The sequence below is a fragment of the Hippocampus comes genome, unplaced genomic scaffold (assembly GCF_001891065.2).
Source record: "Hippocampus comes isolate QL1 unplaced genomic scaffold, H_comes_QL1_v1.1 scaffold23, whole genome shotgun sequence".
Classification (NCBI taxonomy): domain Eukaryota; kingdom Metazoa; phylum Chordata; class Actinopteri; order Syngnathiformes; family Syngnathidae; genus Hippocampus; species Hippocampus comes.
The window spans coordinates 660,297-673,562 of record NW_017806066.1 but is presented as its reverse complement, the minus strand read 5'-3'; the positions used below and the strand labels follow the sequence as shown (position 1 = coordinate 673,562).

The following is a 13,266-nucleotide window of genomic DNA, read 5'->3' as shown; positions in this document are numbered from 1 at the left end:
AGGTTCTCACTTTTCCCGATGAGACATATGAAAACATGCAGTGTGAAGAATCCATTTTCATGACATCCGAGACAGACACAATTGCAACCTTGGTCCAACACAGAAGTGATCCAATGACTTTTTTTTTTTAAACGACTGACACTAAGTCAGCTGTCGAAAATACCACGCATAGAAACAAGAATTTGACACCGTGAGACTATTTCGTATTCTTTTTTCCAACACCTTTTCAGTGTTGTTAGTTTAATTCCCCGATGTGTGAAAGCCAACATCTTTAAAAAGAATATTCAATAAATATAACAATGCCACAGGTGAACTGTACAAAGGCCTTCTTCACAGAGGCTGACAAACTCGGAGTTCAGACACACCTGACTACACGTTTCACCAGTAAATTCAAGTACCATTAAATTAAGTTCCTCGAGGTGTCAGAAGGCATGCATTACGAACTGTAAACAATGCTTTATAACCCAGTGCGCTCCTTCGTTCCTATGAGAGGCATTTTAGCATGTTAAACTGTCAATCAGTCATCCTAAAGTACAAATGAGTGCACATAAAGTTTAACAACTCCCAAAGTGGTGTGACTCGAAAGGGAATCAAGAGAGAGGAAAATCATTCAATTCCCTTTTACCTTCTCAGTAGAGACCGACTGTATTCATTGAACGGTGCCCTTCCCGCAGAAAACTGGAATGACATTAGCATTTCATTAAGCCATCTTCAAAAATTGTTCCCTTTTACAACAGCTTAAGAACGACCGATTTGTACATATGCCCTCGAATCAGATAAAATGAGCAATTACCCTTTCTCAAACGGCTACAATGTCAGCCTACAGACATTGCAGGACTCCGATACTTAAAAAAAAATAACATAAACCTAGTCTAAAATGTTAGGCTTTGGCAAAATGTCCATTGGAAGGGAAAAAAAAAATCACACAGCTGTCTTTTCCTGCAGGAGATTCACCACCTGCATACAGCACTTTGAAAGCAAATAGTCAGAAATGCTCTGTGCACTGGTGTGCAGTCTTTTTACAGTTCATACATATTGATGAATCAGCGGCTGGCTGCAGGGCTCGTCCTTGCGCGTGCAGCCATCAAAAATTTTCAGCCAAGGGAGAACAAGAACAAAGGGGGTGGGGGGGGATGGAAGAGAGCATGAAGCAACAGCCTTGACTGTAAATGTTACAGAAGGCATTTAACATACAGTACACTATGACAGTATATTCTACGTGCGCGTACATATAAAAACATTTAGACCACACCAAAAACAAAATCTTAAAACTAGTGTAAAACGAAAGATAAAATGAAAGCTTTAGTTCATGTAATCGGTGATGAAAAGCTAGCTTGCAAGGAATTATTCACACAGAACAAAAGCCAAATTGGCCCGAGTTTTTGTGTTTGAAAGTGCTACTGTAACAGCGTGATTTGGAGTGCGACATCTGAACATCAGCGGGACAGAGGACAGAGTGGTTCAAGGTCAGTCAGTTCGATGCACAGGCATCATCATCATCATCATCCTCCTCCCTGCTGGAAATTCTGCAAAAAGGAGTGCGGCTCAAGTCAGGTGGAAATGCGACCAAGATATGGTGCAGTTCACTGAATCAACAATTGGCCCTGAATCGAACCTACTTCTCAAATCAGATATCTCGACACACACATTCCGATTAAAAACCTAAGTCTCCCCTCCCTCTCCTTACCAATCACAGCAGCAGAAAAAGGAGCACGACGGCCCCTCGGGACCGCGGAATTTGCCAGAGCTGGGCGTGTCTGTGCACTCAGCGATGAATGCGTGAAGATCGCTGACCCGTACCTGCTCCTGCGTTTGGGCCTGTTGAAAATAACAAAGGAAATCCTCTTTCAGCTGCCACATTTGATCTTTTATTTGCGTCGCCTAAAACGTTTTGTCTCGGGAATTGATTCGACTGTACCATAATGGTGTCGTAGGCTCCGGTGATGAGCGCGATGAAGAGTGACAACACCATGTAGATGAAGAGGGAGATGAAGGTGTAAAGGTAGACCTGGCTGAAGATCCACACCAGCGTGCCGGTCTGCTCCATCTCAGCGAAGGTCACAAACATGTCATCTCCGTTGATCAGAGAAAAGAGGCACTCTGATACCATGGGCAAGGAGCGAAACTGCTCATGTGGAGGGACGTTCATAAAAAGGAAGCAACACATGCACTCTTACGCTTAAGTTACGAATATTCTGACATGTGCTTCAAGCCAGAATGTTTCACAGCGTGTGTGCGTGTAGCGTACACTACCTTGGTATGATACGGCCCCAGGACAATCCATCCGCAGAAGCAGTATCCCAAATATATGGCCGCCGCACAGCAACAGAAGCGGATGACATTAGGGAAGGCGGCTCTGAGCGTCACAATCAAGATCTGGGTGAAAAACAGAAAGGGAGGAAACGATTCCTATTCCTTCAGGAGAGAGATACGGCAAAAGTGTGGAGAGTGAAGTTTTGGGTGTGAACGTGTCTTACGTTGTATTTCTGAAAGAAGCTGAGATAACGAATGACTCCCACCCATACCAACAGTGTGGACGTTCCCAGCAGGATTGCACACGAATCATATGATGACAAATTCTTCATCAAAATGGAGACATAAGTCATAATCAAGACGACTAAGAAGTCACAATATCAAGAAAAGGAGCGCTAATGTCTTACCTTGGATTCAATTCCAATCTTGATGAAGCTGCCGATGATGGTAAACATGTCGCTGACAATGAGCAGAATATACCAGCCGTTGACGAACTCCAGTCTGTCTCCCCAGCTTACGCCGCGGCCAAGTCTGGTCTGGAAAAACTGTGCGTATTCCTAAGAAGATAATGTTTGTATAGTAGACACCGTGACTTGCATTAGCGTTCATAAATCTGAGCATTTCAACATTTGGTCGAATTACAACCTGAAACGTTTTCACATGATAGACCAAAACAAAGTGGCTCATAATTATGAAGTGGAAAAAAAAAAAAACGAGACATGGCTGGTTCACTTTTGTTGTTTTTCCAGGGTAAACGCAGTGCTGTTATTCTACCTCTGAGGTTTGCTTGTTCAGGGATATCACTGAACAAACACCACGCACCAAGAAACCGCATCTGTTTGTCTCACAGACGTATTTGTCAGTTCAAATCTATAAACTCGCCTTCTCAACTCAACTGCTGCCAAAGATGAAAGAAGCTTGATTTCACAACGGCACCAATTTGCCAGTCCAATTTCAAATCGCTGCCCATCTTAAGACCCACGTTCGAGACCGGTGGCCTAAAATAAAGAGCCAGCCTCGTCTTGACTCAATTAACACAAAACGCACAGTTGATGAAGAGAATGAGAAGCCTGCGATGCATCATTTTCTCTACATTGACGAAGGTGCATCGAGTCTTGACAGAAGTCACCGAAAATGATGTGCCTACGTCCTCAACAGCGTCCTTGACCTGTTTGAATGCCTCCAAAATATAATGAGACAAAGAGACGCAAAGGTTTGCGTTTTGGTTTCTTACGTGTTGCAGAAGGACACCTCTGAGGATGGAGCGGCCACACAGAAGCAGAGAAAGCAGACAAACCAGGGCAACCAACACGTCAAAGAACTCTCGGGCGTAGTTCTCCGCTGACAGGTGCCGAGAGAAATAATGTGGGGTCAAAGGACTTTTGAGGAGGTGCAAGTAGATACCTTCTACTTGCAGGTACTCACCATGTCCGGAAACGTTGGGGTCCTTACATTCCTTTATGGAGGCCTGGTTCTGTAAACTGATCTTCATTTTGCCACTGTGAGCTCTGTTATCCATGAGAATCTAGGAGCGCATTCAAAAACCCTCCGATAAATACAGTACAAAAATAATACTAAACTCTCTATGTTTCAGTGTTACCACAGCCAAACTGTGGTAACACTGAAATACAATACAATACTGTATCACATATTGAACACATGAAACAGAAATAGGACTCCGCTGTATCCTACCCGGGATTTCGTGATCAAATTTTTCATTCGGTTGAGATCATGAATTTCACTCAAATGCAAAAGTTAGCATGAACATTTCTTTCAAAACGCTGTGAGTCTGTGAGAAAGGCGCACATTTGGTTCAAAAGAAGATGAATAGCTCACCGTGATAGCAAAGGTGTAGCAGTTTGGTATCTCATTATTGATGATGGTCTGAATGTTGATGGCCTTCAGCTGGAAGTCAATCGTTACATTGATCAGCCTGGAGGCAAACAAACACATCATCATTGAGATGCGAACGTCAATTACAAGCCGTGGTGACCTTTGATTGCGGCAGTTAGAATCTAACTTGTAAAAATTGAGAGTGAAGTTTTTGTAGTCACTCTTTCCAGGAGCGGAACCGAAGCTCGGCGGATCGAGTCCGATGCAGTCTGGAAAAAAGAAGAAGAAAGCAGACGTAGAGGAACAAAATATCATCGCATGCGGAAATACTCCGACCAGTCTCTGTTTGCACATCACGTGACACATAATATCCACTTTTCCACTTCCTTCAAAGCATAGAGTACTGACTGAGCATTTTGAGTGCACTTCACGGGATTTGTCAGGCAATCACAAGCTCTTTGTGTGCCGGATGAGCAGCAGGATTTAATAGTGCATGAAATATTTACTCAAAGGTGGACTGGCAACACCAAACCAAAAACATTCGTATTATTTTTGGTCATGTTGCCGGACGCTGAAAAATGGATGGCGGACCGCAAATGGCCCCGGGCACACACCACATGTTGAAGTGTAAAATAAGAACAATGACGGCCATCCTACCGGTGACAACATGAGGATCGATGTCAAAAGTGTCATTGACAGGGACGATGGTGCCCCTCTTGTAGTGCCTCTGGCAGAGTGAGAGTGCACTTCCGTTGAAGCCGACGCCTTGCACGTAGGCATATTTTCCCAGTGAGATCTGAGGCAGCGCTAGATACTAAGGGGCAGGGAAATGACAAGTGTCATGCGAGGACCATGTCACGGAAATGCTCCATGTTCATTTTAAACCCTTCAAACAGGTCACTAGATATTCGTCTCGATTGTCTAATTAAAAAAAAAGGATGCAATCAGAACTTCACGTTTTTTTGGCGGGGAGGGGGTGGCTTTTAGATCGAGGGGCCAAAGCAGTGCAGTGACTAACTTGATACGCTACCTGCTCAATGGCGAAGTCGATGTGCCTGTGCAGCTCTTTCTGCATGTGAACAGCCTGAGGAGTGTCGTCCTGGTAATCTTTCAGGAAGAGATGTTTGAATGCCGCCGTGTTTTCCTCTTTAAATGTCACAACCATCTGGTTGCTCAGCCCAAACAGCACCAACTGAGAGACAGGGAGAGAACAGGAAAATACTGAACAAAGGGTGAAACTACGGTGCAGAATATGGACCGATACTGCAGAGTTCAATCTGTTCTAATCCAGGGGTGTCCAAACTACGCCCCGGGGGCCATTTGCGGGCCAGCGTCCATTTTTTCAGCGGCCCACGACATGACCAAAAAAATAATAACAATAATTACATATGAGAGTAATCATCCGGTGGTCACTTCCCGGGGTTTGAAGGAAGGATTTAAATTTTTTTTTTTGTAAGTGTAAAGGCTTGCTTTACCTGCACTGTGACAATGATGATTTTGAGCAGTTGTAGGCCCAACTTGAATGGTTTGCGTCCCTTGGCATGATACTTGTCACAAGGGCTCATGAAGAAATATTTGAGCTTCCTCCTCAGGGCTTCTTCCTCTTCCTCTTCCAGTTGCTGGTGGAGATCAGAGCTCATTGGTGTATCCCCAAGAAGGTCCTGAGACCCATAACTGAGACCCATGGATGAGAGGAGCCTGTCCTTCTCTGTGACAGAAGAGAAAGAAATTACATCCTTACTCTTACCAGGATACTGAGCAATGTATATAGTCCTTAAGAGATGACATTTCAAACGAAATTTATGAGGGAAGGTTTCTGTTGTGCTTTGTTTATAGTTTCATTACTCTGCTGTTACTCAATTGGGATTAATGTTCTGGATCCTGTGCCAGTATTGTGCTGTAATAATGGGTCATTAGTTTGGCTTGTCATGTCAGTCACGCCTCTTGAAAGTTGTCAGTTCAGTTTCTGTCAATGTTCTGGTTTGTTCCTGCTTCCCTATTGAGTTTCTGCAGACACTAATCCAATAGAAACCTTTACTGACTGGGTGCCATGCCAATGTTTTTTTTAACACATTTTTGGGTGATCATCAAATCATCTAGGTCTCCTTACGTGAACAAAAACACGTATGTTCCTTAATACTCTCGATGAGTGTTTTGCAAGAGAAACATCTCGATTCATGATCCTTTTGCACCCGTTACCGAATAAATTGGAAAAAAAAGAATGGATTTACCCGTGCAAATAATGACTTACTCAGTAAACAGCAACAAACAATTGAAATATAGTCCCATTTCAGAAGGCATCGATATCCTGAATTGAATGTAAGCAGAAGAGGACGGTGTTTTCAACCAACCTGTAGAAAGCTCCTGAGCGCAAGAGAAACATCTCGATTCATGATCCTTTTGCACCCCACGTTACCGAATAAATTGGGAAAAAAATGAATGGATTTACCCTCGCAAATAATGACTTGCTCAATAAATAGCAACAAACGTGAAATATAGTCTCATTTCAGAAGATATCGCGATCCCGAATTGAACGCAAGCAGAAGAGGACGTTGTTTTCAACCAACCTGTAGAAAGCTCCTGAGCGAACCCCGGTGATGCCATGGGGATGTTTGGACGGTCACACGGGAAACAAAAGGCTGGATATTACCTCAGTAATTTCGCCAGGCGGGTAATCGTTTTCATATTTTCTATTTTTCGGGTCTCGTGTAAACCAAATAGAGACATTATGCGGCTCCGCGTCGCAGTGTACGGACAAGAGGTAGAGTGGGAAACATCGCTAAACTTCCTGTATGCCACGTGACTTTGTCATGTGACTGCTGTCAACAGCACCGGCAATGACGCAATGCGTACGTTGACTCATTCCCACACAAAGGAAAATATTTAACATCCAGTATTTTTATCAGGTTTGTTATGGAGATCTCCAAACAATGACCATATGCAGAGTGTCTTATGAAATAGTTACCCGACATGCTTTAAACACGTTTCTCGGTTCAGATGGCTTATAGACTTGAAAGGATGAAGATCTGAGCTGCTTGCTGTGTAAATAGTTAGTTTTGTGTGGAGAGTAAAGAGACATGACGTGCCCTCGTCTCATCTGCTCATTTAGGAAACCGCATTTCCACAAAACATGTTCTGTTGATATATTCTAAGGAGCATATTTGCCATCAAAATTGAATGATTTGAAGGGGAGGAGCTCGATGACAACACGTGTCTTTACTTTCTTCAGGAGGAATATTGTATTTAATTGTGTGAGCCATAAGCGATTGGACAGGGCCTTCATCAAGTACTGTAAAGTAAATAAGCTGCTTCAGTGAAATACCTCACATATTTACATTATATTGACAAATACAACACAGTGTTGAAACAATAAAAACAAGAGTAATCGTATATGGTACAAACTGGAATTTCCCTCATTAAGTGTTACTTCATAATGTACAATAGGACATGATGAAGACTTAGAAAACGTAACTAAAATGGATATTTTCTGTTTATGATGCTGTCCGTGCATCCCGCAAGCCATTTTCACGTTGCACTCTGTCTAAATTAGCGAATCAGGCAAAACCGTACAGCCAGGGTTTATTAGCCTGTGCCTCTCAGGCAAAACTTGTCGAAACAGGACATGCGGCGTCATTCCATACCCATGTCGTATACATCAGTGTGACAACAGCAGGTGCTTCCAACAAAGACCTGTACACAATGAGTTGTCGGCAGTAAACTTCAAGCTCTGGTGGCTAGCGAGCAGTGTTACACCTCAGTTACGCCTCCGATACAAAAACTCTGGTCCGCTTCAACTCCCGTCCCACATTGGCACCTCAACACATAGGACGGTGAGCTGGGAAAATGTCATCTTAGATGGCCAGTGGGAAACAGGCTACACAGTCTCTTGTACAGTCACAAAGTAAAACAGGAATTGATCTTGCAGTTACTCCGAAAGAAAGAAGTAACTGTAAGACTGTGCAGAATTCAGTTGTTTGTTGTTATCCTGCATCGACAAACATAAACACCCTCCCTAGTTTCTCCTGCTGTCCTTATCTGCCATCTAAAGCCTTGTCCCGGACTATGACCGACTCATTAAACTTGATCATGAGCGTGGTGCCCTTGTGCCAGTGGGCAGTGACCTTGGCGGGGAAGCCACTGTGTGTGAGGATGGCCTCCACGATGCCAGCAGTGAAGGCAGCACAGTTTAAGCTACTGTTCTCTTTGGGCACAGAGATGTAAGCATTGATGAGGGGCTCCTTTTCGATGATGTAGTAAGTCTTGTCATCATCATTGGCCTGCTCCAATTTGTCAGCCTCTTTCCCAAACAAAGACTTCCATACATTCACCTACAGTGAAAAGAGTGTACAAACAACGTCAATGCATTTTAAATGCACTCTCAAAAACATAATTCTGATTATTGTTTTAAGGAGTAGAAGTCAGCAGAAAAATATTCAAGTGACGCACAGACAGCAGAAAAATCGACTTAATATTGCACTAGGTTGCTTCCCATCACGTAAGTCTTGGACTTGTTGAAGGTACAAACCTTGATGAAGAGCAGCATGTTGAGCACTTTTGTTTCTCTCTTCCCATTCTTCTCCCTCAGCACCAGCACATCCAGCATGCCAGCTCCAACACTCTGGCCCATGTCAGCCAGACGTGTCTGGAGTTCCGAAACCGAGTACACTCGACTCTGGCAGTACTGGACCATCTCTGAGAACAGTAATGCAAACGCACTGACGCTGACTTCAGTCTTGGGTCTAGTCAAGGGCCGCTCCAAGATGGTGGATTTTCCTCGAGTGAACCGGGTGTCCATTTTCTGAGAACCACAGATTTATGGTTTGGATTATGATATGAGGATTTGTAATGTATAAATGGAAAATGCTATTTTAAACGCATACACTGCTCAGAAAAAAAAAGTCAGGTGAAATTTGAAGATGAACATTTATAGGTGAACTTAATTTGATCTCTACACTCTTGAATACACGTTTACAATTGTTCAGTGGTTGAGAGAGAGTTTTTACCCTGCAATTTTCAAAGACATCCACTTCTATACTGCTCCGCGATCCCGTTTGAAGCCTCACAATGGTGAGATGCTTTGGATCATTTTCAGGTTTCATTTTTTTAGAGGTCACATTCAGTTTACTTGTAAAAGCTATGCTCTGAATCATAGGTTCATCCTGGAAGTTCACCACGAATATAAATATCCTTTGTTTTTGTTTTGTAAACATTGCATGTCTAATAACAATTAGACCGGGAAAACATGTTTTTATTTAGGCGCAACTTCTTTTGCGCTCCTCACGTATAGATTATACACAAATTTATTCTTGGGGAAATCTTTATAGCTAACTCATTACAATATTAGAACGTATGAAAGGCGCAACTTCTTTTGCGCTCCTCACGTATAGATTCTACACAAATGTATTCTTGGGGAAATCTTTGTTCCTTCAACTCATTACAATATTAGAACGTTTGACCGCTACTGTTACGAACTACCATAATGAGAAATTAAAATTTCGCTTGGGGTAAAAAGTCGATTATTTGAGAATTCTTTCGCGTGATAATAATGTCCATCCCACTGCGGCTTTACTTAGATTTTCCATAACAGCATATTAGCTGCGTTTTATACATATAGTTGTATTGCAATAATAGCTCAGTAGAACGCTGCCGGCTGGATGTTAGCTAACTAGCTAGCGTTCGTTTCCTAAGAAGAAAAGGCATAACCATTTTTTTCGGGATTGGAAACCCAAATGTATATTATTTACTCATACTTGACTGTATGTGGTGGAGGTGAAACTGAATATGTCAATGTATTTGAGGAATAATTTGTCTGCCAAACTAACCGTATTATGCTGGCTGTGGAAGCTGCCTTCTTCGTCCCGCTTGTCATGTGACATTTCAGGCAATGATAAACTTTATACCGCCACCTACAGTTCCGGATTAAAACTGAAGCATCAAAACAAATACAGTATAGTACTGAACAATACTCCACCAAATCCATCCAAGCACAAAGTATGCAGTGACGTTTGAATGGAGGCCCCTTCGACTGTATAAACCAGAACCAAACGACGCATACTAATTTAAAAAAATGGATGGCAGTATAGTAACTATAAGTATACTATATATAATGTTGCATGATCGAAAGCCAGTTTTATTCAATACTTAAAGCGTGAATTAGCCTAATTCAAGAGTTTTGCAGTCCTTGATAACAAACCCAATTCCGGGACGGCCACTAGGGTACGCTAAAGGACTAATTAAAGCTTCTTCATCGAGCATTACGTTCCAATATTAAATGTATTTAATGAGGGTGTCAATTTTTAAAACTGGATACACCTGCTTTTAGATTTACATTGACTAAAATACAAGTGAGCCTTTTTAACAGCGTCTATGTAAGCCAAACCAATGCCAACTGGCAAATTATAACATCTACAATTGCACTACATCTGAATGGAGATTCTAATCTTCAATGTCAATGAAATTTGTTAACGTACACAATCCACTTAGGTATATAAACTACCTTACTACACACACTAAACCACTATTATTACACGTTATAAATATATTTTTTTTTTCAAAGGTGGATGTACAAAATACGCATCCAGTAATCATTGTCGTACGTGTACTGTCCGAGTAAAAACCTTTAAAAGTGAAAATAAACTTGCTGCTGCAGGGCGACTTCAACTTCTTGTCACCTCCCAGTCGACGTTACGTACGCCGCCGCCGCCGCCGCCGTGGCGTGCCTGCAAATCTAATAATATGGAGTCCTGTGCCGAATGCCTGCCAGGGAGCCATGCAAAACATCACCAAAGTGTTTCGTGTGACACTTAAAGAGCAGATTCGCGCATGTAAGCAGCCGGGGGCTTGTAGCGAGCATCGTCTCCGGGGCGTCGAGCTTCTTGCTCGGTCCTCAACTATGACGAGCGAAGCTTAGGCTGCGACTCCCTCCCCTGGATCCGCACACCCAGCCGATATCAGTGAGTATTTTCCGGGTGAAATTGTTGCCGATGTGAGTTCGTGCTTTTAAAAGGCACCGTGCATTGCATCGCGGAGCTTAGACTGACCTGACAATGACCGATCAACAACACCGGCCACGTACTTACAGTGGGCTAACACAAGCCCAGCCGCTGCACCTTTTGACGTCTCGGTTATTTCCTCACTGACCTAAAAGGGACAGAAAGGACGTGGGCCTGGAAATAAACGCCACATCTTTCTGTAACCATTCCGGCACTTGTCTCGTTTAAAAGAGCAGACGTTTTGTGAAAATGGGTCAGACGGGCCTATACAGCTGCAGCTGGTGGGGGATCTACTGAGGACAGCTAAAACATGAACATTCTGCAACTCTGCAATCGTTTGCGTTGTGTGACATCGCCGTTTGAACACACCGTCTGCAGTTTTGTCATGCAGATGAATGCAATCAGTGTTGAGCAATGGATGAATGTAGAAAGCAGAAAACGTAACTTATCGCATTTTCCCCCCCTCTTCGGATGTTTTCACAAGACGAGGAGGGGTGCACAATGTAGGCAGTCTGTTCTCCATACTGTTCTCTGGGAGGGGACAATGGAGCCAGAAGGGCAACCCCAGACCCCAGGGACCAGCGATGTGACCCCACCTTTGAACTCCGCACAAAATCCAGTCACCCCGGCCTTCCTTAACTGCACCTTACAGCAGGTAAAGCCTTCACGTCACCGTCACTGCTGTCATTTAAGGTGGAGGAAATAGTGGGGCATGTCATCTGCAATGTTATGAATCACACATACAACATCAATATTGTGTGATTTATTATGAATGTTTACTGAAAGACAATAGGAGTTGTTGGAACAATACCTTAATAACAGTAGGGTAGCGTGGTAAACTAGCGGGTAGCACATCTGCCTCACAGGAGTTCAGATGTGTTACAGATTAGTTACTTCTGCCCCGGTTCCAAACCTGTTTCTATTGACGGTAGTCGAAGAGCGCTAAAACAACAAAGGTAGTGTTGGACTATTGGTGAAGACGTTAGCATTGGCGCCGTAGATCAACAGAGTTGCTTGCATTACTTTTCCTTGCTGGGTGACATATTTCTTGGTTGCTTGACAGAACTTCTAAAGTACGACCTTTTCTACCCTATAGCCCAGTGGAAAAAATATATATACATATACATATAATTTTGTCCATTGTCTGCACAAAATAAAGATCCGGATACATTTTAAGTGGATATATCGTCTACTTCAAAAAAAAAAAAAAAAAAAGATCTGCATCCAAATGATTTTTATTTCATGCAACCACCTGGCATCATAAAATTGAGTAAATTCAACAAATGTCTTTTTTTCACTGTGACACTAGTAGAAAACTCGCTGTGCCCCTCGGCACATATGGTGAGAAAATGATGAAATGTGTGACTTTTTTTTTTACGTATTACTTTTGTGATGTAATCCATCAATTTTCTATACCGCCTAACTTGGCATCAAAGGTGGCTTACACCCTGGACAGTCACAACAATCACAATTGACATCTGAAAAATGCACTTTTTTTTTTTAAGAAAAAAGAAAACAGTGCCATTCTTAACTATAATACAGTGAGCATTATAAAAATGTCCTATATGTTTTTTTGTAATTCTTGCCACTAGTCCTCATGTTCTTCCGACGTGAGCGACGCCCTGACGTCGACTAAAGGTTCACAAGGTCACGATGGGGATGTGCCTCCCGAGCAGACCGAGCGCTCTGAGCACAGTGCAGACCCAGCGAGGAGCGCACAGAGGAGATTCGGGTCCTCGGCCTTTTCTTCCTCCCTGAGCTGGGACGAGAAAGAAACCCGAGATGGTAACGCATCACTTTGCATATTTTGTCAAAAGTTTTGAAACTTGCTAGTCAAGCCAAGCAAAATTCAGTCGTGATCATTGTCGTCCTCTTATCGTTTTAAATGTGATTCAGTCTGCTTGGAGAAGTCTCTCAGTTGTCTCTGTGGAATCCACTTCGACGACAATGTAGTTTTGACTGTCGAATTTTCACTGTTTGGCTGTGAAGTGATTGTTTCTGTGGTTTGTGTGTGCTGTTATATGTCAGAGGAGGAGCTGCAGCATTTTTCTAACCCTCAAAGTCTGGCTGCTCACAGCCCAGGATCTCCTTCCTCTGGATCCAGGTGAGGAAGGTGGTGCTGTGGTGTACTCTTACAAACTAAAGCTTTTTTTTTTTTTTTTTTTTTTAAAACAAAAAGTTTTTACAA

At 42.8% G+C, this 13,266-nt stretch overlaps 2 protein-coding genes across 4 annotated transcripts; both read right to left on the bottom strand.

The window, feature by feature from the left end:
- Positions 1–202: 202 nt before the first annotated feature.
- On the bottom strand, positions 203–6,901 carry LOC109530053 (mucolipin-1-like). Of its 3 annotated transcripts, none has more exons than XM_019893570.1 (14): positions 6,654–6,901; positions 5,562–5,794; positions 5,117–5,278; positions 4,744–4,900; positions 4,274–4,355; positions 4,090–4,186; positions 3,679–3,778; positions 3,488–3,594; positions 2,661–2,810; positions 2,478–2,579; positions 2,254–2,376; positions 1,919–2,125; positions 1,688–1,818; positions 203–1,526 (listed from the first exon to the last, which is right to left on the bottom strand). In XM_019893570.1, coding segments are annotated over exons 1-14 (1,689 nt in total). In that variant the 5' UTR covers positions 6,691–6,901; the 3' UTR covers positions 203–1,525. The 3 variants fall into 3 exon arrangements, with proteins under 3 accessions (XP_019749129.1, XP_019749130.1, XP_019749128.1); XM_019893571.1 differs by lacking the exon at positions 6,654–6,901 and adding an exon at positions 6,438–6,453; XM_019893569.1 differs by lacking the exon at positions 203–1,526 and having other exon boundaries at positions 1,684–1,818.
- Positions 6,902–7,283: 382 nt separating this feature from the next.
- On the bottom strand, positions 7,284–10,992 carry trappc5 (trafficking protein particle complex subunit 5). Its single transcript, XM_019893572.1, has 3 exons — positions 9,909–10,992; positions 8,612–8,884; positions 7,284–8,414 (listed from the first exon to the last, which is right to left on the bottom strand). The coding sequence occupies exons 1-3, from the start codon at positions 9,960–9,962 to the stop codon at positions 8,118–8,120; spliced, it is 624 nt and encodes a 207-aa protein (XP_019749131.1). The 5' UTR covers positions 9,963–10,992; the 3' UTR covers positions 7,284–8,117.
- Between the last annotated feature and the right edge of the window lie 2,274 nt (positions 10,993–13,266).